The 26,998-nt window shown below is 53.1% G+C and overlaps 1 protein-coding gene across 2 annotated transcripts; it reads left to right on the top strand.

Moving 5' to 3' along the window:
• The first annotated feature begins 3,063 nt into the window (after positions 1-3,063).
• Positions 3,064-26,873, top strand: GTPBP1 (GTP binding protein 1). 2 transcript variants are annotated; one of them, XM_036457398.2, is made up of 12 exons: positions 3,064-4,104; positions 7,731-7,842; positions 13,793-13,973; positions 14,473-14,821; positions 18,173-18,296; positions 19,376-19,490; positions 21,077-21,221; positions 21,339-21,521; positions 22,213-22,348; positions 22,872-23,050; positions 23,608-23,808; positions 24,527-26,873. In XM_036457398.2, the coding sequence occupies exons 1-12, from the start codon at positions 3,913-3,915 to the stop codon at positions 24,617-24,619; spliced, it is 2,010 nt and encodes a 669-aa protein (XP_036313291.1). In that variant the 5' UTR covers positions 3,064-3,912; the 3' UTR covers positions 24,620-26,873. The 2 variants fall into 2 exon arrangements, with proteins under 2 accessions (XP_036313291.1, XP_036313292.1); XM_036457399.2 differs by lacking the exon at positions 3,064-4,104 and adding an exon at positions 4,179-4,739.
• The last annotated feature ends 125 nt before the right edge of the window (positions 26,874-26,998 follow it).

The raw sequence follows: 26,998 nt of genomic DNA, 5'->3' as shown, positions 1-26,998 counted from the left end.
GCGCTGGCCGACCCGGCTCCAGTGGCTTTGGGAGACCTGGTCCCTGAGCGGAGCTGGTGCGGCGTTTCTCCGCTCCGGTCCCCGCCGGGCGGGGCGGTTGCGGGAGTCCCGCCTCGGCCCCCGCCGCTGCCAGGCCCGTCCCTCACCCGGGCGTCGGCGCCGTCCCCGGGCGGTGACCCGGCCTGTGGGCGCACTTGGCGGTCCTCCCCGCCCGCCCCTCTGGCCGGGCCCGGTTGGCTGAGGCGGAGCGCTTCCGCCCGCCGGGCCCAGCGAGTCCCGCGGTGACCGTTTTGTGTTAGTGCAGCGAGCTGCTCACTGGTGATTTCCAAGCACCTAACGGCACGGTCGGGCCAGATTCTCCCCGCTCCCCGGAGTGAGGAATCCGATCTCAGGTCCTGGGTGTCCTGTGGGGTTCCCTGCACACAGCCCACTGTCTCTCGTCCTCCCGGCCGCTGCCTCGGAGCTTTCCTCGGGGTTTTCTTAAGGTCTGTCTAAGGCTAAGCACATTGTGTGCCGGAAGGGTAAACTCAGTCCCGCGCGGATTTCCCCCCCTTTGGCTGCCTCGAGGGCGTGTGGAAGGCATCACCAAATATTCACTATCCACCTTAGCTGCCCTCCTTTTGGATTTTTGTTCAGAAAAGTGGGAAAACAATAAGGCTGACGCTCGATCCCCGGTTTGGCTCAGGGGATCGAGCGTCAACCTGCGGACTGAAGGGTCCCAGGTTCGATCCCCGTCACCTTCCTTGTATCTTGGTTGCGGGCACATCCCTAGTGTGTGTGTGTGTGTGTGTGTGTGTGTGTGTGTGTGTGAGGGGGGGGGAAAGGGAGAGGGTAAGGGTGCGGGAGGCAGCTGATCGATGTTTCTCTTTCATGGGTATTTCTAACTCTTTCCCTTCCTCTCTGAAAAACCAATAAAATATATTTTTTGGGGGGGAAAAGATCACGCTTACAATTCCGTCACTTCTTCAACCCTGTTTCAACAGCACTCAACACTATTACACTCAACGGAGTTATCACTTAACACGTTTGAGGACCCACTATGCGGTTGGAGTCCTCCAGATAACTTTTGGATTACCTAAGTTTTTGTAATTTGTAAGCCTGCTAAGAGTTACAGATACATTTACATAAGATTAGTTATTGAGGCTTGCATGCATTGTTCTAGGTACTTCACAAATATAAATTTACTTACTGGTAACTTCTGTGAGGTATTTTTTTAGATGAGAGAACCAACGCTCAGGTTAATTAACTTGCTCTAGGTCACATAGCTAGTAAGGAGCCCAGGCTCTAACCTGTTTTTAGAAAAAGGATGTAAGATGGGTAGGGAATTCCCTGTATAAAATGTGACTTAAGATTTCTCTATTCAAGAAGCGCCTACTCGCCGAGACCGGTTTGGCTCAATGGATAGAGTGTTGGCTTGGGGACTGAAAGGTCCCGGGTTCGATTCCGGTCAAGGGCATGTACCTTGGTTGCGGGCATATCCCCAGTAGGGGGTGTGCAAGAGGCGGCTGATGGATGACTCTCTCTCATCAATGTTTCTAGCTCTCTAACTCTCCCTTCCTCTCTGTACAAAATCAATAAAATATATTTTAAAAAATTAAAAAAAGAAGCGCCTACTCTGCGAATAGGACAGAGCCCTATGATGAGAAGAGCATGCTTTAAAAAAAAAGTTTCCATTGATTTCAGAAAGAGGAAGGGAGAAGGGGAGAGAGGTAGGAAACATCAATGATGAGAATCATTGATTTTGATCGGCTGCCTCCTGTTCGCCCCCTACTGAGGATCAGCTACTGGGGATCAACCCGAAACTCATGCCTGTATCCTGACCGGGAACCCAAGGGTGACCTCTTGGTTCATGGGTTGGCGCCCAACCATTGAGCCACACCTGCTGGGTAAGAGCATGATTTTTAGTATCCCATCCTGTGTCAGCACATTCTGAACTTGAACTCCTTCTGGACAAGCCAGTTTATTAGTAAAATATTAAATATCAACTATTCTAAAGTACAGTGCCTTGATAGTTTGCTTTTCTGACAAATCAAGGTTTTATTTGTAACTATCTCATAGAGAAATACATGGGACAGTGGTGAGCAGCTTAGCCAACCACAAAGGAAAAACACATTCGAAGAACTAGTACCAAGACATTTGGAGTTGGTGACTTCTTGCCCAGGGTTCCCAGCTGTGTTTGTACACTGAAGACTTGAAAACAGGAACAAAACGAGGTTGCCGCTTTCCTTACCAAAACGGAAAGCCAGCCTTTGGTTCACTAAATCCTGTGTTCCAAACCCCGAAGCTTGGACGGCTGCTTTCTTGCTTGCTCCCTGGGACCATGGGCCTAATCCCTAATTTCCTCAAACTTTTCAGACTTTTGAAACAGGAATTCAATATACTAAAACTTGGTTGATGGTGTTTTGGATTGGGACTTTCCACAAGTGGTGATACTGAAAAAAATAATCCATAGGAAACTACCTTAAACAGACCCTAGCTAGATCTCAGGTCCACAGTTCATAAATGTGGTGACGCCGAAACGGGTTTGGCTCAGTGGACAGAGCGTCAGCCAGCGGACTGAAGGGTCCCGGTTTGATTCCATTCCGGTCAAGGGAATGTACCTTGGTTGCAGGCACATCCCCAGTAGGGGGCGTGCAAGAGGCAGCTGATCATTGACTCTCATAGATGTTTCTATCTCCCTTCCTCTCTGTAAAAAAAGTCAATAAAATATATAAAAAATAAAAATAAATAAATGTCGTGGGATGTGTTTAAGAACAAAAGTTCAACCGAGTAAATTTGAAAGTCTAATTGGCTTTATTAAATGATTCAGGAACTGGCAGTAGCAGCTCATCTAGCAAATAGAAGGAAGCCCCACGTAGTTGTACAAAACAGAAGGTTCTTATAGGCAGGAGGGTGGGCCAAGGAAGTTGAAAGAATGGGTTGTTTCAGACTAGGTCACCTTGCTTTGGGGGAAGGCAGAGGGATCTTTTCAGGCAGCTTACCTCACAAGTGATCAGGAAATTGCAGACTGATTGATTTAAAATTTCACTCCTCGGGAGAGAATAAAACTGCATACTGCGTCTTGGTGCAGCTTACCACAGTGGCTCCGTTTTGGGTCTATTTCTTTTTAACAGGAGCTTCTGGCTTCTGTTAAGCTTGCTGCCTCTTTTTTGGTCGTGTAATTGCTCTCTCCGCAGAGACAGTGAATGGAGAATTCTCCCTAAGGTCAGCGTTTCATTAAATGTCTTGCCTTGCTCTGGCTGCTATAGTATTCCAGGCATCGATCCAATCCTACCATCAAAATTGCCTGGAGATTGCCACCAGATGGGACCGAGCTCTCCCAGGGACTGCCCTGAGCCACTGAGTTGAGTGGGACGCGCCTTGTGCAGTTTACAATCTCCGTGGGCGGTGGCCCAAGGCGCGGGACCTATCCGGTGACCGGATTGGGCCTTGCCCCTGTCCATCATCCGAAGGCTCTGGCGCCGACTGTTTGAGCACCGCCTCTGGAAACGAGGGGCGGGAAGATAGGTGAAGGTAAACGGTGTGTGTGTGTATTTTTCTCCTCATTGGATGGCTTCTGTGTCAGTCATTACTCTCCCCTGCTCCCATTGGCGGGAAGGCTCCAGGCTGGTAGCGTGGACACAGTGCTGCCCCGCCCAAGTGGCGATCCGAGCGCGTGACGTCTCAGATATTTGTTGTTGGGGCTAGGGCCTCATTAATTATTCACGAGGTACTTGAAAGCGCGGCAGCGATTGGTGGCTAAGAAGCCTGGCCGATTGTTTCTGAGCTAGCGATAGGTGTCGCCCTCCACGCGGCCGAAAGAGCTGCGCATAAATTACCCCGAAGAGGCGTGGGGCGGGGCCGCGCATAGATTAGGCAAATGACAGGGGGAGGGCCGGGAGGCCGGGTACGAATTAGCCTAAGTTATTAAAGATGGCGGCGGAGCGGAGTCGCTCCCCGATGGACTCGCCGGTCCCGGCCTCTATGTTCGCCCCGGAGCCCAGCTCCCCGGGGGCGGCCAGGGCCGCGGCGGCGGCCGCCCGGCTCCACGACGGCTACGACTCGGACTGCAGCGAGGACGGCGAGGCGCTCAACGGCGAGCCGGAGCTGGACCTCACCAACAAGGTAGGCCCGGGCGCCGGCAGCCGCGCTAAATGGGACCAGGTGCCCGGGGACCCGGAGGTGGGCCGAGCCGTTTCCCGGGCGACTGCGGGGGCGGGAGCGGGAGGGGCCGAGCCCGCCCACCTGCCGGTGCGGACGGCGCCGGGGGTTCCCGGGCGATGGGCGGCCCCGGGCGGCCCCCCGCCGCCGTCCGTCTCCCGGCGGCTCCGACCCGGCCTCCCGCCGTCCGCCTCCCGGGGAGATCGCAGCCCCTCGGCTGCGCCACGTGGAACTTGGGTGCCCGACACCGGCTGCGCCCCGCACGGTGCCACCTCCTCCGATGCCGAGAGGGGCCCTCTGGGCTGTCCGCGGCAGCCGGGCGCCGGCGGGGCTTGGGCAGGTTGAGTGGAGGCGCGGGAGGACCAGGTCCGAAGCGGGGCGGGGAGGCGTCTCTTCCTGGCGTCGGGAAAGGAAACAGAAAGTAGTCGCTCGTCCGGGGAGAAGGATGGCTGAGCTATGTCTGCTTTGCAAATCCACCCCAAACCAAATTGAAAGCTGGACCTGACCTGTAATCTCGCCATCCTGGGAGTGGAACCACAACTTGTATGAATGCAACAATGAAGGACGTTTCAAATCGTGTCCTCTGAGCTCTTGAGAAGGTGGACAGGAGGGAAGGTCTGACCTTCTGCTTGGCATCGTGGGGGGTGAAAATGAAGTATAAGATGTGACTGTGTTTTGAAGACGCTGAAGAGGAAGAATGCTAACTTGGGAGCCAGACAGGATTGGGTTCTGGTAAAAAAAAAAAAAAAAAAAAAAAAAAAAAAAAAAAAAAAAAAAAGGAAAAGAAAAGAAAAGAAACAGGCCCACGGTGGGATCACTTGCTCCCTAGACAGTAAAACAAAACTTAATTGCGGTTTCAGCCCCTCCTAGGTGTGGAATATGGGGCTGGAGATTGCTAGATTTCCTCCTGGACACTAGACAGGTAACCTGCATAGGAGCCCCCTGCCACCCTTCTCCACCAGCATTAGTCAGCTGGCCTGAAACAGTCTTTTCTTTAAAGTTATTTTTCTAATAACTTTATATATACATATAATTGTATGTGCCCAGGCATGAATAGCTCTGGCCACCAACACAGGCACCAAGCTAGGATGAACTAACTTTGTCCCTGACAGATATAAGAGCAACACCCGTGTCTCCTTGCCCATTGCCAGGGGGTCTAACAACTCTCTATCTGGCTCAGTTTCCTGTAAGAATTTCCCACTTTTACTACTCAGAGCGGGTCTCTCTCTCTCTTTTTTTTTTTTTTTTTTTTTTTTTTTAATATATTTTATTGATTTTTTACAGAGAGGAAGGGAGAGAGCTAGAGAGCTAGAACCGTAGATGAGAGAGAAACATTGACCAGCTGCCTCTTGTACACCCCCTACTGGGGATGTGCCGCAACCAAGGTACATGCCCTTGACCAGAAATCGAACCTGGGACCTTTCAGTCTGCAGACGGATGCTCTCCCGCTGAGCCAAACCAGTTTCGGCTCAGAGTGGGTCTCTTTATTTGCCAAGTGGGATGCTGCACAATTCATGCATCACTAACAAAGCCAATTAGATCTTTAAGTTTATTTGGTTGAATTTTGTTTTTAACAGATTCTTTTCCTGCCTTGCCACTTCCAAAGGCTCTGTGACCTTAGGAAAGTTTCGCTTCTCAGTTCTTTGGCTACATGATCTTTTACATACAGATGGTTGCAAAAATGAGAGATGCATATAAGACACCTAGTACAGTGCCTAATACACAACTGTTCAGTAAATGAAGTGAACTGAAGAGCTGATCATCCCCTATGCAGTTTAACAGCAGCGGATGGAAGATAGAACACCAACACCAATAAGTTCTGCACTTGCTATAATCCTACCTGTTGCTGGAAAATTGCAATAAAGATTTTTGTGACCTTACACAGCCTTTGGGGGCAAAATTGCATGAAACTTGGCCCATACTGGAGAAAACTTGCCCCTGCAACCTCAGCAACCAAGTTTCAATTGCTCTTTCTCTTTTTTTTTTTTTAAATATATATATTTTATTGATTTTGTACAGAGAGGAAGGGAGAGAGAGAGAGAGTTAGAAACATCGATGAGAGTCATCGATCAGCTGCCTCTTGCACACCCCCTACTGGGGATATGCCCTCAACCAAGGTACGTGCCCTTGACCGGAATCGAACCTGGGTCCCTTCAGTCCCCAAGCCGAAGCTCTATCCATTGAGCCAAACCGGTTTCGGCTGCTCTTTCTCTGTTGAGTGACAGCTGAGTTCTTAGAAGCTAGGGGTCGTATCTGGTGCCTCTAATGCCATAGGAGGATGGCCATGCTGGGAGAGAGGGAAGGTCTGGGATATGGGGGAGGCAATGAGACAAGATGCAAAAGACCCAGGCAGCACTCAGGCCACAGGTACAAGCTCGGATGAGTCAACTGGAGAGTTGTGAGAGAGGTGCTTGACTCAGGCAGACCAGCTGGATGTCAGTTCACGGTCAAGTTGCTGAAGAAACCTGAAAACAGTGGGAAATTGCAGGGCAGTGTTGCAAAGAGAGTAATACCTTCGTTTCCTGACCAACTTCTTTAATGTTCCAGAATAGCGAAGTGGTTCTTCATCAATAGCGGGGGAAGGCCACCTCATTATCTTAAAGTTGAGAAACTGTACGTATATAAGTATTGGTGATATTGAAAAGAAAAATGACCATGTAGAGAGAGAAAAGGAATGGGTTGATAGATTGAGTCTTGAGGAAAAGATTAGAAGCTGTAAGTTCTGCACTTGCTATAATTATATGTGGAGATCTAAGGCTTTGAAAGTTTCCCAAGTGAGAAATAATTAGTGGCTAGTTTCATCCAAGAAGGTTTTTGTTTTTTTTGTTTTTTTGAATGATTGTGAAGAAAACTATACTTACCATTCACTGAGCTTTGGACTGATGCTTACATGTTACATGTGGTGTGGCCTAAAGGTGCAGGTGGTATTATCTACATTTTGTAAATTGAAAAAAAATGAGACTGAGAGAGATTAAGCTCTTTGTCCAAGGTCACCCAAGAATGCTAGAGAATGGCTATTGTTAAATGACCTCTCCAAATAAGTGGTTGATACTTTTAATGTTATTGTCACAGATTTAGAAAATGATCGTGCTAATGCCCATCTTAGTGGTAATGGTGTTTTGTTGAAGAAATAAAAAACAAGATAGCCAAGGAAAAATGGAACAGAATTCTTTTGTTATTATGGCAACCACTGGTCTAGGGTGGAGGGCATGGAGGTATAGAGAGCTTTGTCCTTTGAGCTGCAAGCTGTAGCTGGAAGACCTGGGCACGTGGGTGTGCAGCATTGCTCATCAATTTCTACCCACAGAGTCAGATTCTCAGTCACTGTTAGTCCCTCCCCTCCTGGTAAGCAGCTGGAGGCAGGCTGCTCACACCCTCCTCTCTGTGGTGTGTTTCAGAGTAGTCATTTTAGTACATTATAAAACTCAACACATATGAGGCCTTAGGCTCAAAGGCCATGTACGGATGGCAGAGGGCGCGAGGGGGCTGGGTAGCTATTTTAGATTAGGGCGTCGTGGGGTCCAGTCAGGGCTTTGGCTGTGGTGCTCTTCTAGGAAGTGTGGTCCTAAGGCTGTTGGTTTCTTTTCTAGCTGGTTCTAGTGAGCCCTACATCAGAGCAGTATGACAGCCTACTTCGGCAGATGTGGGAGAGGATGGACGAGGGATGCGGAGAGACCATATATGTCATTGGGCAGGGATCAGGTGAGCATAGTTTTCCTTTCACTTTACTTTTTAAACATTATTTAGAGCACATTTCCCATCCTTTACCCATTTTCTTGATCAGTGTCTGCAGAACTGTTTGGGAGGATAGAAAAGTATGTGATAATGTTAATTCCCACTTTTTTGGTCATAATATGCTTGACTTGAAAGATTCACTTTCCAAGCGGTTTTACAGATGCTTCTTTTCTGCCTCCATTTGCATAAAGGGGAACGAAGCACAAAGCAAGGGAACTCCTGCCCCAGGTATAGAGCAAGCCACGGGCCTAGAACTCAGTCTTCCCGGCAGCCCACTTTACAGAGCCCACTGCTACTTACTGTCTGCTTAGCAGGGAACTTAGGGGATCCTTCTTGATATCAGCAAGGAGGAGACAATGGAATTCTTCTCTTTAGCAAGGCTGTCTTGCCCCACACCACACTGATCACTCAGTCCTGCACGCTGACCACGCGGTGTGGATAGTTGTGCTAACAGAAGCCCCCTCTTCTCCCTGGGAGTTCCCATCAGACGTGTAGACTCTGTAGCATTCTGGAAGGAACTGGTCATTGTACTCCAGCCTGCTTATTTCACTGTTATGGGGCTGTTGCAGAGGAGGGCAGCTTCCATAACAGAATCCCACTTATGTCTTGGGTATTCCGTCCCCGTCCCCAGTCATTTCTCCTTTATCCTTTCAACAACAAGGCCTACTGCCTTCATCTTCATTATGACACCATGCTGGAATGACAGCTGGGCTTCTGATGAGTATGAACTTAGCCTGTACCAGAACTTGTCTGTCATCTTTGCCGGCAGCCTCAGTGGGGCTGGGTGCATCATTAAAGGAACAGCTCTCTTTGTGAATGTAGGCTTTGTAAAGGCAGATAATAATTCTTTTGTTGACTGAGTTTAAGATGGAGAAGATCTCAATATCCTTCTTTATTTGGCAAATACCTATTAAGTATCTTCTGAAGGCTTGATACTGTTGCAAAGTAGTTTTGGATACTGAAATCTGGTCCCTGTCCCAAGGAGGAAAGATAGCATACATACAAATGACCTCAGTAGAGAACAGTACTATTTGGAAATGCTCAAAAGTGACACAAAGAAGAAGGGCTTGATCTCCAGTTACTGCTGTGCCTTCCTTTGAAATGTTTTTCTTATCTGTCCTTTCCTTTCCATCTTTGCTGCCACCGCTTGGTTTTGGCCTTATCACCCTTTGCATGTCAAGAAAGGGAGGGGGTTGGTTAGCGTTGTCAAGTGCTAGAGAGATGGCCAAGGAGAGCTGGGTTCAGGAAAAGCCACTCGTTTGGTGATCATTGCTCGTTTGAAACCTTTGTGTCAGGCACACAGTAGGTCTTCTCTGATAGGATGGACCATCAGAGACCACTTCACGCTTGTAGAACTGAAGAAACCACATCCAGATCAATTTTGACAAGTGGGGGGACTGTTCTTTGAAGACCCTCCTCTGCCCCCAGTTCTTTAATGTGGACTCTTAGTGAATTTTCCCATAACCTGGCGGCTGACAACTAATTAACCCGTTCATGACAAAGCATACGATGTCAGACATTCATTAACACATCTACACACCCAGGCATTATCTTTGCATCTATCAACTGGGTGTTATTAGATCCACAGTGACTCCTTCCTGCTGGAATCATGTCGAGGTCATAACTAGTTAAACAAGCTGAACATCAAACAGAGGACGAAGCCAGATGGGAGGCCCAGGGGTCAGCTCCAGCACCTGCTCCCTGTGTGTGCCTGGCGCCTCACCTCTGTATCACATCCTTTGCCTGTAAAACGAGGACAATGACATCCTTCCGCACCCTCCTCAGAGAAATTCTGTGTGAATAACTTAGGCATGAAACTTTCTGCCCTGTAAGTATACATTCCTCCTGTAAGATTGAGCTTACACAAGGGGGCAGCCTGGCCCCGTAGTTAGTTCAGGGTCTGGAGTCTGGCAGGTCTGAATTTGCCTACTGGCTCCAACTTATCTTAAAAAGGGGAGAGAGTAGTGTCATGGTGAAGGTTACCACTTGGCACATAGTAAGCATTATATAAATGTTAGCTACTATTAATAGTTGCAGTAATAATTTTTTAAGGGTTCTAGGTCTTAGTTGATTTACCATGAGATTGCTTTCAAAAAGAATCTTGTTATTTTTTAATATATTTTGTTGATTTTTTACAGAGAGGAAGGGAGAGGGATAGAGAGAAACATCGATGAGAAACATCCATCAGCTGCCTCCTGCACACCCCCTACTGGGGATTGAGCATACAACCAAAGTACATGCCCTTTGTACTGGAATCGAACCCGGGACCCTTTAGTCCGCAGGCTGAGGCTCTATTTATTAGAGCCAGACTAGTTAGGGCAGAATCTTGTTAATTTGTCAGATATGAAGTTACAACTTCCTAAGAGCCAGGAACTGTATTAAAAGTCCAGGGAACAAAGGAAGCGTATTTTAAGTCTTGGTGGAGAGTCAGGAAAAGCTTCAGAGAGGCTGTGACCCTTGAACTGGTTGTAAAGGATGGTAGGGGTTTTCTGGGTAAAGGAAGGCAGAGTGAGTGAGCGGAGGACGCCACGGGCACAGAGGCAGAGGCTGTGGCCATTGTGGAGGATATGGTGGGCCAGTGGGGATCCAGAACGTAGGAGCGTAGCCTGTGAGGTTGGGAGTGCCAGTTAGGAGGATCCTTGAATGCCATACCAAAGGGTTTAGGCTTTTACCCTGAAAGTTCGGAGAACCTTCGCATCACGTTGAGCAGGAGAGCGCATGTAGAAAAGGTAAGTCAGGTGGCAGGACTGAGGCCTCATTGAGGGTCAGGTGTGGGAGGACAGTGCCCTTTGGTAATTGGACCGCTGCGGCTTTTCTCCTTGGCCTTTGTCTCCACTTCTACCGAGTGAGGAGAAGGGGGATAGGACGGGGACCCTCTCTGAGCTCGGGATGGACACGGCGGTATTGGTCATCGCCGCCAGGTGTGGAGCAGCACTTACTTGAAAGCATTGCTTTTTGTTGTGTCAGAATCAATGGCCAGAATTTGGGGATCTGGCAAGAATGGCAGGATTAGCAGGCCTTGTCCAAGGAACACTTCCAGCAAGTTCTCTGGCCCAGATGCCCAGAGCTCAGTTGGCCGTACATTTGGAAACTCCTCAGCATTATAACATTTTTATAATGCTTACTATGTGCCAACTCCTCAGTTCATCTGGTTTGCGTTTACAAACTCTGAGAACTTTACGTAGGAAAGGTGTCCCACATGGGGGGTCAGGGGATGTCTGAGTTTGACTTCTTCCCTGGAGTCGCTTATGGAGTGAGGGAAGACGTGCATCCAGAGCACCATTCCACAGGCTGGGTGTGTGGGAAAGGCCATAGAGAGCAGACAGGTAGGAGATGTGCTGGGTTTTGTAGGATGGGAAACACATGAGCGAAGGTGCGGAGCTGGAGAAGTGCAGGGACGTGGGGAGGGGATGGGACAGGACTGAGGAGGGGGTGGAGGCTTCTAAGGAACTGAAGCTGAACCTGCGGGGCCTGGGAAGCCGTTCCCAGCTTCGACTAGGGCGTGACAACATGAGAGCTTCTTTGTCTAGAGCCGTGGTCTGCAAACTGCGGCTCGCGAAACCCATGTCGCTCTTTGGCCCCTTGAGTGTGGCTCTTCCACAAAATAGCACGACCTGGCTGAGTCTATTCTGAAGAAGTGGCGTTAGAAGAAGTTTAAGTTTAAAAAATTAAGCTCAAAAGAAATTCCAATCGTTGTCCTGTTGATATTTGGCTCTGTGGACTAATTAGTTTGCCGACCACTGGCCTGGGAGCATGGACTTGTGTCTCTGCAGGATGGGTTGGAGGAACAGAGACTGGATTTGCTAAGACCAGTGAGGGGTCTGTTGTGGTGACTGAGGTAGAATCAGGGCCTGAACCAGACTGTGGTGTTGGGTTGGCCAAAGAGAGGAGCAGGGACAAAGACAGAAGCGCAGGCATAAAGCTAGAATCAGTGGACGGGAGCGGAGCATTCAGCTTGGGCGGCTGGGAGGAGGTGCTGTCTTCAGGAATAGGGATGGCGAAGGCAAGAGGAGGGACTGGCCTGGCATTAGAGGATCCCTCGCCAGCGGAAAAGGCTCGAGGTCTGGAGCAGAAGCCTTGAACTCACCCAGCCCTCCAGCTCTGCCAGCTGAGTCTGCTCTGGCTGACCCCGCTGTTACAGGGGGGAGGAGTGCCCTCCATGGCTGCAGTGAGGGCCAGAGTGGTTCATTAATGGTGTTCGTTTTTTGCTGTTGTTTAAAGGGGAAGGGCTGGCGTTGTTGAGATTAGACATCAGGCTTCCAAGAGTCATCCTACAATTGGGAATTCATTCTAGAGTCCTGGGAAGAGGACAGTGCTAGAAATGAAAGTGTTTAGTACTTGTTTTTATTTTTTGTAGGTTTTTAAATGACAGTTGAAGCCATAGTGTGAGATAGTCAAGGGGAATGCCCAGAGGATAGAGAGGAGGACCACCGCCTGACTACTGGAAAGCCTGGCATTTGAGGACAGGAGCCGGAAGAGCCACAGAGTAGACAGAGAAAGGAGCCAGAGAGGGGAGTGGGGTCAGGAGAGTTCATGCGACCGGCAAGCAGGGTGGAGGGAGGCGAGCAGTGCCAAATCCTGTTGTGGTTGAGAAAGGGGCATCGGATGTGGGTTAGACAGGCATCAAGGACTTGAAAACTAGTTTCTTCCAGAGTTATAAGCTTCAGGGTAGGATGGTGATAGTCAGCAAGTCTCAATTACTCTTTTGAGATGCTCAGTGTAAAAGGAGGAATAGAGGAGATGGTTGCTTAAGAGATAAGCAGGGGAAGTGAGGATGGGTTTCCTTTTCCTAATTTAGGAAAGACTGAGCTTGTCCATAGGGGAGAAGTAGGAGGAAGAGGAAGAGAGGGTGAGAGAGGTGCGTCAAGGTGCTGGGAGGCAGTAAAAGAGATTAGGCCCATGCTGGTGGATTAGAGAGGCTGGAGGAGTGATTGTGGAGATGATGACATCAAGTGGAAGCACTGATGGGAGTTGTCATAAATAAACTCTCAATAAATGATTGGTTAATTGGTTCCTCCCTTCCTCATCCTGAGCTCAGACTCATCTTTCCATCCGCTTGCTGGACATTTCACTGGAGCTACCTCAGTCAAATTCTATTTCCAAAGTCATTCTCAAGTTCTCCCCCATTTCCGTTTGTCTCTGTCCTCATTATCGCTTGCGGGATTATGAGAATGGCTTCCTAACGGGGCTCCCCGCTCCGGTCTCACTTGTCGGTGTGCACTTTTTACCGCTGCCCGAGATCTTTCTAACGGCCGTGGTCAGGTCATGTCGCTCCCCGGCCCGGACACCCGGGGCTTCCCATTGCCCGGTGCACAGTGTGTTTGCTGCTAACGTCCGTCTGCGTCACCGCTTCCACCTCTTCCGTGGTCTCCTGCCACTTGACATCCCGCTCCCAGCACACCGAGCTGCTGCTGGCCCCCAGTGTGCTGACCTGCCATGCTCCATGCTTAGCCCTGCCGGGCCGCCTCTCCTCCTCTCTCTGCAAGCCCATTCTCACACTCGGAGGCCCAGCAGCCTGCACCGCTGCCTCCGCTTCCCAGGCAGTGCTAGTTCTCAAACTTCCCATTCTCTTTGTACAGTCCTCTAGTATAACATTCACGTTGTATTGCCATTCATTAATTTCCTGTCTCTCCCACTGGGCTGTGAGCTCGCTAAGGGCACCTGTATTCCCAGGACTCGGCATGAGGCTTCGCATCAAACCCAGGCAGAGTCTCAGTGATTAGTGTGGAATGAATCAATAAGTGTCCTGCTTAATGGGCAGGCTGTGGCACTATTATCGATTAACTCTGCGTGTGCCCACGTTTTTTAAAAGTGTCAGCTGGAGAGAGCCATGTCCTCTGGTGCCCAGGGTGGGGCCGTGGTTAGGGCTGGACTGTGTGGCTTGTGGGAACTCTGATGCCTGGGCTCTTGTCACCAGATGGGACTGAGTACGGGCTGAGTGAAGCCGACATGGAGGCCTCCTACGCCACCGTGAAAAGCATGGCCGAACAGATAGAGGCCGACGTCATCCTCCTGCGGGAGCGGCAGGAAGCCGGGGGCCGTGTGCGGGATTACCTGGTCCGGAAGCGAGTGGGAGACAATGACTTCCTGGAGGTCAGGTGAGGAGGCCGAGGGCCCTCAGCACGAGCTGATTGAGCCTCTGACTCCTAGCTGTCCGCTTCACCCCTCCCCTCTGCTCGGGGGCAGAGTGTCCAGAGACACCATAGACCTTTCGCTCTTTCTGCACCTCCCATCCCTAATACTTCCACTCGGGAAGGGTGAGAGAGAGGCCAGCCATTCCTTCTGTGGGCTGTGAGTCTAGAAACCGGGGAATGGAGGGGGCATTTTGTGCCTCTCTCGGCTCTGGGCCCCTCTCCGGCCGCTTTGGGGAAGATAGGGGTTGTTAGGGGAGAAAGCCACTGTGGTGAGCGCCCAGCTCCTCCTGGAGAACCCTTCCAGCCCCTGGAGAATGCCTCCAGCACACTCCCCTGGCTCACCCAGGAGGAGGAGGAGCAGTGAGCGAGAGGCTCCGGGGCAAGCCTGTCTGCAGACTCCGTTGGGGTTTCTCTTCACTCACCCAGCACCTCTCACGTGGATGTATGGTTCCTGTCCTCGCAGGGTAGCCGTGGTGGGCAACGTGGACGCTGGCAAAAGCACGCTTCTGGGGGTCCTGACACACGGGGAGCTGGACAATGGCCGCGGCTTTGCCCGCCAGAAACTCTTCCGCCACAAACACGAGATCGAATCCGGCCGCACCAGCAGTGTGGGCAACGACATCCTGGGCTTCGACAGCGAAGGCAACGTGGTGAACAAGCCTGACAGCCACGGTGGCAGCCTGGAGTGGACGAAGATTTGTGAGAAATCCACCAAGGTGATCACCTTCATTGACTTGGCCGGCCACGAGAAATACCTGAAGACCACAGTGTTCGGCATGACGGGCCACTTGCCCGACTTCTGCATGCTCATGGTGAGTGCGGCCTCGGCAGGCCTCCGCGGCCGTGGAGGACGGGCTCTGTGCACAGGTTTGAAATTGTCCTGAGGCTGAAGCCCGTGGGTTTGGGGCTTTGACACTGGGGAAGGGTGATAGTTTTGCCAAGGTCCTCTGAGCTCTACGGTCATCTCCAAGGGTGTAACTTGGTTTTCCAGGTGAGGCTCAGAAGGGATCCCCTAAGGAAAAACCAGGGTATTTGCAGAGCCCTCATTTTTTGGAGAGACACAAGCTCCTAGGAGCTTACTTACTACCTTCAGAAATGGTTTCTTCTGGGGACTTCGAGGAGTGGTGCCAGGTGGAACCCTCGGGGAGGGGAGCCCAAACAGCAGTCCTGAGGCCCCTGAGAGGCGGCCCCCTCCGGAGCCTGGGATGAGCGCACTGGTTGAGAGGTGCTGCGTGCCTGGCCCCATGCCGCCTGCAGGTGCAGCAGTGAACGGGCCGGCCGGGCTCCGGAGAGCTCACAGCCCGGCAGGAGTAGATTTGTGAGCAGCTCGTTTGAACTGGAAAGGAAAGGGAGAGAGGCCGGTGTTGGATCATGTGCTAAACTTGTATTTGATCTTCCTGGCTGGACAGTGGGATTCTGTGAGGCCCACCACTTTGGTGGCAGCTTCCCAGCTTTCACAGACAGAACAGTGAGCACGTTTTCCTCCGGCAAGTCCTCGAAGCCCTTCCCCACATCCCGGTCCCCCCGGCTGCTCACATTAATAAGTGCGGAAACACAGGCATCTGTTCAGAGTGAACGCACCAAGTTGTCCCGCAAACACAGGGTCCCAGGCGGAGCCTCCCCAGGCTGGAGAGCAGAGAGAGGCGGAGCGTCTGGGTGAACACTGTGGGCTCTGCCCCGGCTTCCTGGGATTGCAGTGGGACCTCACTTCCGGTACCTGTGATCGTCGCAGGGGGCATTATCAGCCTGGACTGGGCTACGGAAACATGCTCTCTAAGGGGGTCAATGGAGGGTCCTTAGGGCATATGGGGGTGGTATTAAGAAAGGCATAGCCCTGGCCGGTGTGGCTCAGTGGAGAGAACGTCAGCCTGTGGACTGAAGGGCCTCGGGTTCGATCCCGGTCAGGGGCACATGCCCAGGTTTCGGGCTTGATCCCCAGTGTGGGACATGCATGAGGTAGCCGTTCAATGGTTCTCTCTTATCACTGATGTTTCCATCTCTCCCTCTCTCTTCCTCTCTGAAATCAATAAAAATGTATTTTTTAAATAAAGAAAGGTATATGCCGGAACTGGTTTGGCTCAGTGGATAGAGCATCGGCCTGTGGACTGAAAGGCCCCGGGTTGGATTCGGTCAAGGGCATGTACCTTGGTTGTGGGCATATCCCCAGTGGGGCGTGCACAGGAGGAAGCTGATGGATGTTTCTCTCTCATCGATGTTTCTAACTCTCTATTTCTCTATCCCTCTCCCTTCCTCTCTGTAAAAAATCAATAAAATATATTGAAAAAAGAAAGAAAGGTATAGACATAAGTGAGTTTAAAATGAGCACTTTTCTAAATAAACTACAGTGAGAAAGGCCAATTTTTGGAAACATCTTCACCCATATGAAATGTTAAATATTATCTGACTTTTGGGCCAGATATAAATATTAAAATTTTCTGTAGAGAATAATGAAATATTTTATTATTATTCTATGGCAGTCTGTTTCCAGAAGAGTAGGGGGATCGTCAAAGCAACAGAGCTCTCTCTTTCCCAGGTTGGGCAGGACTAAAGCAGGTCTGGGTTGAACGGGAAAGGTTGGAGGGAATAGGAAAAATTGGGAGGGAAAATGGCAGTGTCTTGTAGGTGAGAGCACAGGTATGGGACATCTGTGTCATTGGGCTCATCTGTGAACTGGCATGATCAAATCTCATGACAGCCGGGATCGGTTTGGCTCAGTGGATAGAGCGTCGGCCTGCAGACTGAAAGGTCCCGGGTTCGATTCCGGTCAAGAGCATGTACCTTGGTTGTGGGCACATCTCCAGTAGGGGGTGTGCAAGAGGCAGCTGGTCGGTGTTTCTCATCGATGTTTCTAACTCTCTATTTCTCTATCCCTCTCTCTTCCTCTCTGTCAAAAATCAATAAAATATATTAAAAAAACAACAACAACATATCTTAGAGATTATCCCACATTGGTAGGTAAGTTTCCTCTTTTTTGGTACGGCCGGCCCACTTGTGCCTGTGCCCTAATTCATTTAACCAGCCTCTGTGGTGATGTTTAAACACCTTTATTATGGAAAGGAGTAGTGACAGTAATAATAGCAGCCATTGCTTGAGCACCTGACTCATGCTAGTTGTGTGCTGGACCTCTGACATGTTAGGACATTTAAACTTGAAGTGACCCCCTACAGTGGATGTTATCCCCCCAATTTATAGATGGGGACACTGAGAGCCAGGGCTGTTAAACGCAGTTCACTTTGATGACCCTAGACCAGGGGTCTGCAACCTTTAAGACATAAAGAGCCACTTGGACCCGTTTCCGAAGGAAAAAAAAAACCCGGGAGCCGCAAAACCATTGCGACATTTAAAACAAATATTACACTGCATATATTGTTTCTTACCTTAATGCTGTATACCGGATCGTGCAGTTAGCTGTCAATCTGAAGAAAAAAAGGACTTTTTCACTTAACAATGTAAAATATATTTTTGCAAATTAATAGCTAATTAAAATATTTAATTTACCTGGTTAATGGGATTTTTGCTCCTGAACCTCAGTGCACAGTGTCAGCACGTCAGGGCTGTAAGACGTTACCTTCATTTTCACACGGGCTTGCCAGTTGTTGGAGCCGCGGTAAAGCTTCAAAGAGCCGCATGTGGCTCTGGAGCCGGAGGTTGCCGACACCTGCCCTAGACTGTTGTTTTCCCAGATTGTCTGGGCTTGTCTTTTTTTTTTTTTTTTTTTTAATAAAGCTTTATTGTTGAAAGTATTACATATGTCCCCCTTTCTCCTCCTGTTGACTTCCTCCAGCCTGCCCTTGACCCCAGGCTTCACCACCCTATTATCTGTGTCCATGGGTTATGCCTATATGCATACCAGGTCTTTGATTATTTCCCACCCTCCCTCACCTTCACTCAGATTCCGCACTCTGTGAACTTGTCTTTTATTGTTCCCAGGTCTCCTCAGGTTTTGATAGCCCACAATGTTGAATCGGGTTAAAGCAATCTGTGCCGAGCCCAGCTTTCATCTGTAGCCGTTTAGTTCCTGGCCTGAGACTTGTGCCCTGTGTCCAATTCTGATGCCGCCTCAGAGATGGGAGCGTTCTCCCGTCAGCGGTCGTTAAGTCTCTGTGCCACCAGCAGCAACCTCTGTCTCCCTTGCCCTGATAGTTCTTTCTGTGTTGGGGCAGGTGGGCAGCAATGCTGGCATCGTGGGGATGACCAAGGAGCACCTGGGCTTGGCATTGGCACTCAATGTGCCTGTGTTTGTGGTGGTCACCAAGATTGATATGTGTCCTGCCAACATCTTGCAAGGTAAGTGAAGCCTCCAGCGAGCAGCAGTCCCTGTGTTTGGGGCTGCCACCCCTGTGGCTCCGTGGTGCCTGCTCCCAGGGCTCCCGCCCTGAGCCTTCAGCTTCCTTACTTTGTGCTCAGACCTCGCCCGAGCTTCCCATCAGCCCAGAACCTTCTGCCTTCTCCCTGCTCAGCTCTTGGTCTGAGCATAGCCTGGATTATCCCCTGCACTTTCTTCTTTCTGGTTCCAAATGCAGGATTCTTGAGGCTTCTAATCTGGCACCTCCTTTCAGATGGCCTCAGACAGAAGGGGTTGGGTTTTACCATGTAAGCTGGAGGTATGTGGCAACATTGCGGCAGAGGGTTTGGTAATGTTGTTGTTTGCTTTTTTAATATGTTTTCATTGATTTCTTTTACAAAGAGAGGAAGGGAGAGGGGTAGAGAGATAGAAACATCAATGAGAGAGAAACATCATAGATCGGCTGTCTCCTGCACGCCCACTACTGAGGATTGAGCCTGAAGCCCGGGCATGTGCCTTGACCAAAAATCAAACTGGTAACCTTTGGTTCAGGGTTGACGCTACACCACTGAGCCACGCCGGCCAGGCTGATAATGTTTTAGCACCAAAGGCTTCAAAACAGGTGCAGGATGAGGCCTTGGTGCATTTCTCCCTTCTTGCTGCAGGTGGGAGGAGAGAACGAGAGCGGTCCTTTGGGAGGGCCCACAGGGACCTCTGCAGGTGTCTGAATGGCCTAGAGATCTCTTCCCCAGGAAGCAGAGCATTCTGAGAACGTTGTCCCTATGGACGCCCCACCACCCTCGCCTTCCCCCATCACTGACAGGATGCGGGTCTTCTAGAGATGAAGGAAAGCCAGTGGGCTTCAGACTCGTAACCTCCGCGGACAGGCCCATCATGTTCTGTTTCTACTCTAGCAGGACGCATCCACCCAAAGTTTGGGTCCTCCCTTTTGCTTCTCCAGGCATTGTGGCGTTTAACGTTCTGTCTCCTGCTGGCAGTATGATGAGTGGACCTGTCTTGCCCTAAAAGCCTGGCCAAAGGAAGCCTGTGTCCCCTAATTCTGTTCCTTCCACCCTTTAAGAAACCCTGAAGCTGCTACAGCGCCTGCTGAAGTCGCCAGGCTGCCGGAAGATCCCTGTGCTGGTGCAGAGCAAGGATGATGTGATCGTCACCGCCTCCAACTTCAGCTCTGAGAGGTAATGGGCGGAGAGCACTCCCTCGGGGCGGCACAGGCGGGTGAAGTGGACTCCCGTGGTCTCAGCACAAGGTCTCCCAGGCTGGCAGGCGCCTCAGAGTCTGAGGAGCTAGCCTCGCTGAGGTGGGAATCCCAGCTGAGTCCTCAGAGTCCTTGTCTGTGAGATGGAATGATGTTCCCTCTCCATAGGGCTCTCGTAACTGTTGGAAATGGCTTTTGGAAAGCACTTAGCACTGTGCCTGGCCCGTGTGTAATAGAAAACTGCCGTTTTTATAACTTATTCTATGTTTTTATACTGTTGTTTCTCAAAAACTCTCCAATCACAAGTCATTTTAGGCCTTTGCTCATTAACAGATCCTGTGATTCTATAAATACATTTGGATGTGTGTTGTGTGCCAGGTTCACACCTTAGCATTGAGGTTTCAGGGTTGACTCGGGCACTAGCCTTGTCTTCAAGGTGGTCAGCTCCTTGGTCAGAGATACTCCTTGAACTTTGTCAGCTCTGTTCCTTCTCCCAGAGTCTTGGGGCTGCTTAGAGCCATCTGCCTTCTGGCTTGGCTCTGCCCTGACAGTGTCTTCAGTACCACCGTTTGACCAGCAGAGGGAGTTCATTTCAGTTGCCTCCATTTTATAATATCTTATTTAAATTGTGTGTGTGTGTGTGTGTGTGTGTGTGTGTGTGTTTAGAAAGAGGTAGGAAGGGAGAGGGAAAGAGAGAAACATCGATGTGAGAGTGAAACATTGACTGCCTCCTGCACATTCCCTATCCGGTATCGAGCCCGCAACTTGGGTATGTGCCCTGACTGGAAATCAAACCTACAACCTTTGGTGCACAGGACGATGCCCAACCAACTGAGCCACACCAGCCAGGGCAGCTGCCCCCATTTTACAATAATTCACTGAGTTTTTCTGGTGCCTGTTCTGTGCAGGCACTAGTCTAGGAGCTATGGGGATATATAATTCCTGATCTCCAGGAGTTTGAGGCCACTGAGATAAATGACCGCAAGTCAGACATAGTTACATGTAACAGGAACACAAAAGTTCAAGCGCTGAGAGGAGTGGAGTGCCCATCTGGGAAGGTTCCTGGAAGAAGCAGGGCTGAGGCGTGCCCTGAAGGATGAAAGGATTTGGTAGTTGGATCAGAGGGAAGCAATTGAGGCAGGAGGATCAGAGTGGAAAAATATAAGGGAGCATAAAAGAATCAGGCTTTTTGAAGAAAGTAAGTCCTCCGGTCTGGCAGGAATATAGGAATTTAAGAGAAATAAACCTGCAGAATGCTGCGAGGAGGGATGCCGGCTGTTTTCTCTGTAATGGGAAGAGGATTGAGGGTTTTAAGCAAGCATGCGTGCACTTTAGGAAGAAGCAGTGTGAGTGCCTGCAGTAGGGCAGTGGTAGAGGGACGGAGAGGAGGGGCCAGATTTTAGAGACAAAACTGATCAGAGGAGAAGGCCTTAGAGTCGGGCCAGAGGGGAAGAACTGGGGGAGGTGGATGAGGGGTAGTGGGCCTCCAGGAGCCCTCCCGCTGCAAAATCCTGTCAGGCAGGCTGGCCTCCTAAGCGCCTGTCTTTCTATTCACCCTCCACGTAGGATGTGCCCAATATTCCAGATTTCCAACGTTACGGGCGAGAACCTGGATCTGCTGAAGATGTTCCTCAACCTCCTCTCCCCCCGCACCAGCTACCGGGAGGAGGAGCCGGCCGAGTTTCAGATCGATGACACGTACTCCGTGCCGGTGCGTGCTCTGGAGGAGCAGGGGCAGGCTGGCGGGCACCCCCCGGGGCGTTGGGTTGGGTGGGTGGTGGAAGGGGCTGAGTGGGGATAGACTCACTGGGCCAGGTCTTCTCTGCAGGGTGTGGGGACAGTGGTGTCAGGGACAACACTCAGGGGCCTGATCAAGCTGAACGACACGCTGCTGCTGGGCCCGGATCCTCTGGGTAACTTCCTGTCCATCGCTGTGAAATCCATCCATCGCAAGCGCATGCCCGTCAAGGAGGTGCGCGGGGGCCAGACGGCCTCCTTCGCGCTGAAGAAGGTGAGTGTCGGTAACGCTCTGACTCCCCTCAGAGCCCGTGTTTTACGAGGCCCGGAGCTGTCTCCGGTCCTCATGGCTGCTCTGCCAGCCAGGCTTACTGACCTCCCCTCCAGAGGAGGCACGGGGCTCAGCCAGCCTGAGCGCCATGCCCAGGAGTGCGCAGGCGTACGTGCTGGAGCTGGGACCTGAGCCAGGCTGCTGCCTCCTGAGCTCGTTTCTCCCTCCAGCGCCTGAGCAGGGTGTCCTGAGCTCAGTGGTGAGGTCAGGCAGGCATCTCCCTGCTGTGTTGAGGGCCATTGGGGTCCATGCCAGCTCCTCTTCCCATTCCGCCTCCTGTCCCCAGGAATGGGGTGAGTGCGAGCTCTAGGTCACCGACCTCCGCCAACCAAATGAGCCAGCGACATGGGCTGTCTCTACCCCCACAGTCATGGCATACTCGCCCTGTTCCTCCACCCATTGCTTACCTGCCTTTTCTCTCATCACCCACTTCACTCTTACCCGTCCTTGACAGCCCACTGAGATGCCGCTTCCTGCATGACCCTGAGTAGCTAAAACCTCCTGGAAGGCCATGGCCCAGGCAGTGAGGGCCAGGCCGAGTGGGCGGCCTCATTCCCGGAAGGCCAGCTAGTCCTTGGGGCCAGGGCTGCAGCCGAAGGCACAGGTGCCTGAGCTCTGGGCTCCTCTCTTGCAGATTAAGCGCTCATCCATCCGGAAGGGCATGGTGATGGTTTCCCCGCGTTTGAATCCCCAAGCATCCTGGGAGTTTGAGGCCGAGATCCTCGTCCTCCACCACCCCACCACCATCAGCCCGCGCTACCAGGCCATGGGTAGGTGTCTAAAGGGGTGCCAGCCCAGGAGCCCCCCACTCTAGCTCTCTTTACAAAGTGCTCCAGTGACCCAAACACAAAAGTTTCAACTCCATCCAAGGTCTCCTTCCTGCTTAGTGTCGCTCCCTTTTCCGCCACGGCTGCAGCGTTAATTCAGTCCTGCAGACAAACTGAGTGCCGGCTGTGTGCCGCTCGGTGTCCGCCGAATACTTCTGTGTCAGGTGTTGCCAGGTGCTGGGGACAAAGGCCAGATAGGCAAGGGCCCTGCCCTCAGGAAGCCAGCAGGTTAGGGGCACATGCAAACATGGTGCCCTGTGTTCAGGAGCCAGGACCGTGGGCCCGGAGGCTGGTGGGGTCTAACTGGAGGAAAAGGCAGGTGAGTTCGAGGCGATCAGATCTCAGTGCAGCCTCCGCTCACTCGGCTCCCCTAGGCCTGCCCAGGCTTAGCCGGCCGCTGCTCAAGCACATCTCATGCTTTCACTCTGCTCCCCTGCCCCGAGGCTAACGGTGGCTCCCTTGACAGTGCACTGTGGGAGCATCAGGCAGACGGCCACCATTCTGAGCATGGACAAGGACTGCCTGCGCACTGGGGACAAGGCCACGGTGCACTTCCGCTTCATCAAGACCCCCGAGTACCTGCACATAGACCAGCGGCTGGTGTTCCGGGAAGGCCGCACCAAGGCTGTGGGCACCATCACCAAGGTATGGCTGGCCATCTCAGCTGCCCCGCAGACGCCAGGGTCACTGGCCCGCCAGCACAGCAGGTGCTTCTGGAGAGGCCTGGCGGGGTTTCCTGACCGGCTGGGGCCTGGGCCCTTCCTGCCTCGGGAGAGCCGGACCAGGGCATTCCCGGGGACAGCCACGCTGCAGAGGCTTCCGGCTGCTGGGACAGTCACTGCTGGGCCTGAGGTTAAAACCTGCCCAGACTCTGGTTCCAGGGACCACAAGGTCCTAGGGCTGCAGATGCAGTTGATGTTCTGAGGAGTCTTAGCCTGAATGGGAGCCCGGAGTCCAGCTTACCGGCTCTGGCAGACAGGGCCTGTCTGGGAGCTGGGCTGAGTGGGCGGGCTGAGGATCCCTGGCTGCAGGAAGAGCAGCCAGAGCAGGGGATCAGATGGAGCTCTGGACGGGAGAGAACACCTGGGCGCCCAGGACCAGCCAGGCTGGGAGTGAGCAGTCCCTGAGGGCAGGGGAGCCGGCCACTGAGCTGTTGGCACCGCCTGCAGCTCTAGCCTCACCCTCACCCCTGGCTCCTGCAGCTCCTGCAGACCACCAACAACTCCCCGATGAACTCCAAGCCTCAGCAGATTAAGATGCAGTCAACGAAAAAAGGCCCCCTGACCAAACGAGAAGACGGGGCCCCCCCTGGAGGGCTGCCCGCAGGGGTGCCTCCCCCGGGAGACGAAGCGGGCTCTCTGGGGGCCGCGCAGTCCGCCGCGTCCAGCAGTCTCCAGCCAACGGTGAGCATGCCTCCCCGCCGTCCGGGCCCTGACCACCCGGGGGTGCAGGCAGGGCGATGGGTGCGGCTGTCAGAGGGTGACGTGTGAGCCCGCAGCCTCTGCCTGCTGCCACGTCTGTGCAGCCCCAGGCGCGGGTGCTTTCTGAGCATGCGCTGTCTGCCTCTGAAGGCGCCGTTTTTTCAAACTTGGAGCTGGGGCCTACATAGAAGCAATTTATGGTCCTGATGGGCACTTGAGAGTTTCCCACATTTCCGAGTCCCCTTTCCTAGTAAGGATAGTACTTATGTGTGAAGGTGAGGGTGCCGTGTCCAGACGGTTTGAAAATCTCTGCCTTATAGACTCTCCTGTCCCCTCCCCCAATATGACACCTCCTGAGGGGCCGGTGGCTTGGCCGTGTGTCATTGTGGCTGTCACTCAGCATCCCCTGCCAGCTCTCTCCTGGTTCTTCCCTTTCAGAGTCTCTCCAGCCGCCCGCCTCTGGGAAGGAAGCTTTGCTGCACCTGTTCTTCCTGTTCTCCCCTAGCTTTCCTCTGCTCTGTCATTCCTTTCTCTTCCCACCTATCAGTGGGGGCAGGTGTGGTTCCTGCTTTCTGTGTGCTTCTCTGAGCGCTCATACCCTTGCCACATGACCCACCTGCCTGTCACCTGCTGCCCCTGCTCCTGTGCTGCCCTCCCCGCTCCCAGGGGCCGCTGCTCCTCACGCTCCTCTCTCTTCCAGCTCAAGCCCAGCAGCGGGGGCCGGCGGCGCGGGGGCCAGCGTCACAAGGTGAAGACCCAGGGGGCCTGCATGACTCCTGCCAGTGGCTGCTGAATTTCTCCTCCCGCCAAGGATTCTCATGCTCCGGCCACCTCCATCCGACGGGCCAGACCGCCCACCCTCCCAGGCCGCAGCCGGAGCTCAGCATTCCCCGCCCTGATTCCTGGGGCTCTAACTTATAGGCCGAGGACGACGGCAGCTTCCGGAGCACTACCATCTCCTGCCACCCGCCCGCCTTCTTCCTCACTCAGTTTTTGTACATCGGGGCCCTCAGTTTGTATTCTTTTTATTCTCTCTCGTACTTGTGTGCGTGTGCGTGTGCGTGTGTGTGTGTGTGTGTGCGCAGGAATATGGCCACTCGGGGCCCTGGCAGTCTGTCTTCTCTTCCTTTCCTCCTCCATGGCTGGCCCGGCCTCCAGGAGCTGTCCGTCTGCGTGTGCGTCTCTGTGAGAACTTAGGGGCTGCAGGAGCTGCGGGCCCCTCCCAGCGCTGCTGTGCACCCGGAGCCTCCTGGGGCGGGCCTCGGCGGGGCTGCAGGTGTAGTGCTGCTGCTCCGGCTCGGGGGCCCCCTCCTGGGCCTCGGGGCTTTTGGCAGGATCAACAGCACTGGCTTCCTCTTTTCCCTCCCTCTTTCTCCTTAAGCCCCGAACAGGAATGCCAAAAGCTCTTACATTGTGACCTGTACATGGTGGAGGGGAGAGGCGATTGGATTGTGGGGCCCTCCCTGCCCTTCACTCCAGCCCATGCCACTGGCCCAGAGAAGCTGGTGGCTTTCCTTCCCGGCGACAGTCCTGTTTGCCTGGCTGCTCAGGGCAACTCCTGCTCTGCGGCTCTGCCGAGCCTCCGGCCGCCTCCTGCGTGGACCGTGAATGTTACTGGGTCTTGGGGCACTGCTGGCCTGGACGGGTGTCACCGGCTCAGTGTCATGCTCATAGCACTTCTTTTTGGTGGGGGTGAGGGGTTCCTCTGAGCCAGGCTGGGGTGGAACCCCTCCTTCCCGCCGTAACTCCGCCACGTCACCCCAGCATGGCTGCTGCGGCACAACAGGGAATGGCCCGAACCCAGGTCTGGAGGCCCGCACAGAGCAGGAGGCCCTCAAGGATCACTGCCTGGAGCGGGGTGGGTGTCAGGCCCCAGAGGCAGCGTGGGCCCTGACCCAGCCTCCCCAGCTGTGGCCTGGAGCCCTCCGTTAGGGTGGGCTATTGGGCAGAGGTGTGCTTTCTCTGGCCGGGGCAGACACCCAGCTGGCTGGGTCCTCCTTCAGCCTGCCTCCCTCTTGTCCCCAACCCTCCTGTCCTGCTCCCAGACTGCTGGTCCCCTCACTCTCCTCCCAGCTGATTCTAGTTACCACCAGCCCACGGCCACCCAGTGACCAGACCAGCACACACACAAAAGCTTGTCCATGATGACGGAGGAGCTGCCACCGGGAGCACTGGCGCTCTGCCTGCCCAGCCCGGTCCTAGAGAACGGGGCAGGGTGGGGGACGCTTCCGGGGGGCAGGCGTGGCCTCCCCACCCTCGCTCACCCCCCAGCTCTGACACGGGACACGTTCAGCTTCTCTGAACAGGGTGCCTCCACGGCGAGAGGCGAACGCCTCCGGGTGTCAGAATTGTGCCCAGCGCGCTGCTTAGATCCAGGCTGGGGCACAGGCTCGAGAGAGGTGGCATCGACGTGGCTGTGGTGTGGCTGGGGCTGTGCCAGATGTGTCCTCGCTCTGTGGACAGGGAGGTGGCATTCGTGCCGTTTTGGTTGGGGCCACTGAAGCTCAGCAGGGCAGTGCCAACGACAGGCGGGATGTTCCCACCCTGGCCCTCGGCCCAGCCGTTTCAGCTGCGCCCGCCGGCCCCGCCTGCTCCTTTGTCTCCTGGCTGTGTCCCTCTTGCTTTTTGGCTCATTCTGCTGACGGGCTGCCGCCCACGGAACCCTTCGTAATCAGAGGGCTCCAGTGCTGAGCGCCCTGCTCTGTGCCCACGGCGGGTGCTGTGGAGCTGGTATTCCCGGGCCTGGCCATGGTAGCCCTCCGAGCAGGGGGTGCCTCGTTTGTTTGAACTCTTGGGCCCTGTGAGCATAACCACTGGATGTTCGGAAGCTGTGGCCGCCGCCTGGCCTCTGTCCTCTGTCCTCGGATGCTCAGGAGGCTGTGTGATCTGTGGCCCGCCTGCTAGCAGGGCCGACCGACCGAGCGCAGCGTTTCACTGTCCTCCACGGGGACCACCCGAGTTCCCTGTGGCTCAGCCTACCAACTCCGTTTGGAACAAACACCAGCCCTTTTGTAGTTGACGAATAAAGTTGTTAATCTGGTCATCTCTGTGTGCAGTAGGGTTGGTGGCGTCTTAATTCTGTCACAGGACTGTGACGTGGGCGGGGAGCGCACGTTTGTTGGGGCTAAGGGATGTACCGCAGGGGAGCTGGTGAGTTTGCCGGGAGGGGCCA

Source organism: Pipistrellus kuhlii, unplaced genomic scaffold, assembly GCF_014108245.1.
Source record: "Pipistrellus kuhlii isolate mPipKuh1 unplaced genomic scaffold, mPipKuh1.p scaffold_m20_p_3, whole genome shotgun sequence".
NCBI classification, from domain to species: domain Eukaryota; kingdom Metazoa; phylum Chordata; class Mammalia; order Chiroptera; family Vespertilionidae; genus Pipistrellus; species Pipistrellus kuhlii.
This window is presented reverse-complemented; position numbering and strand designations above follow the sequence as displayed.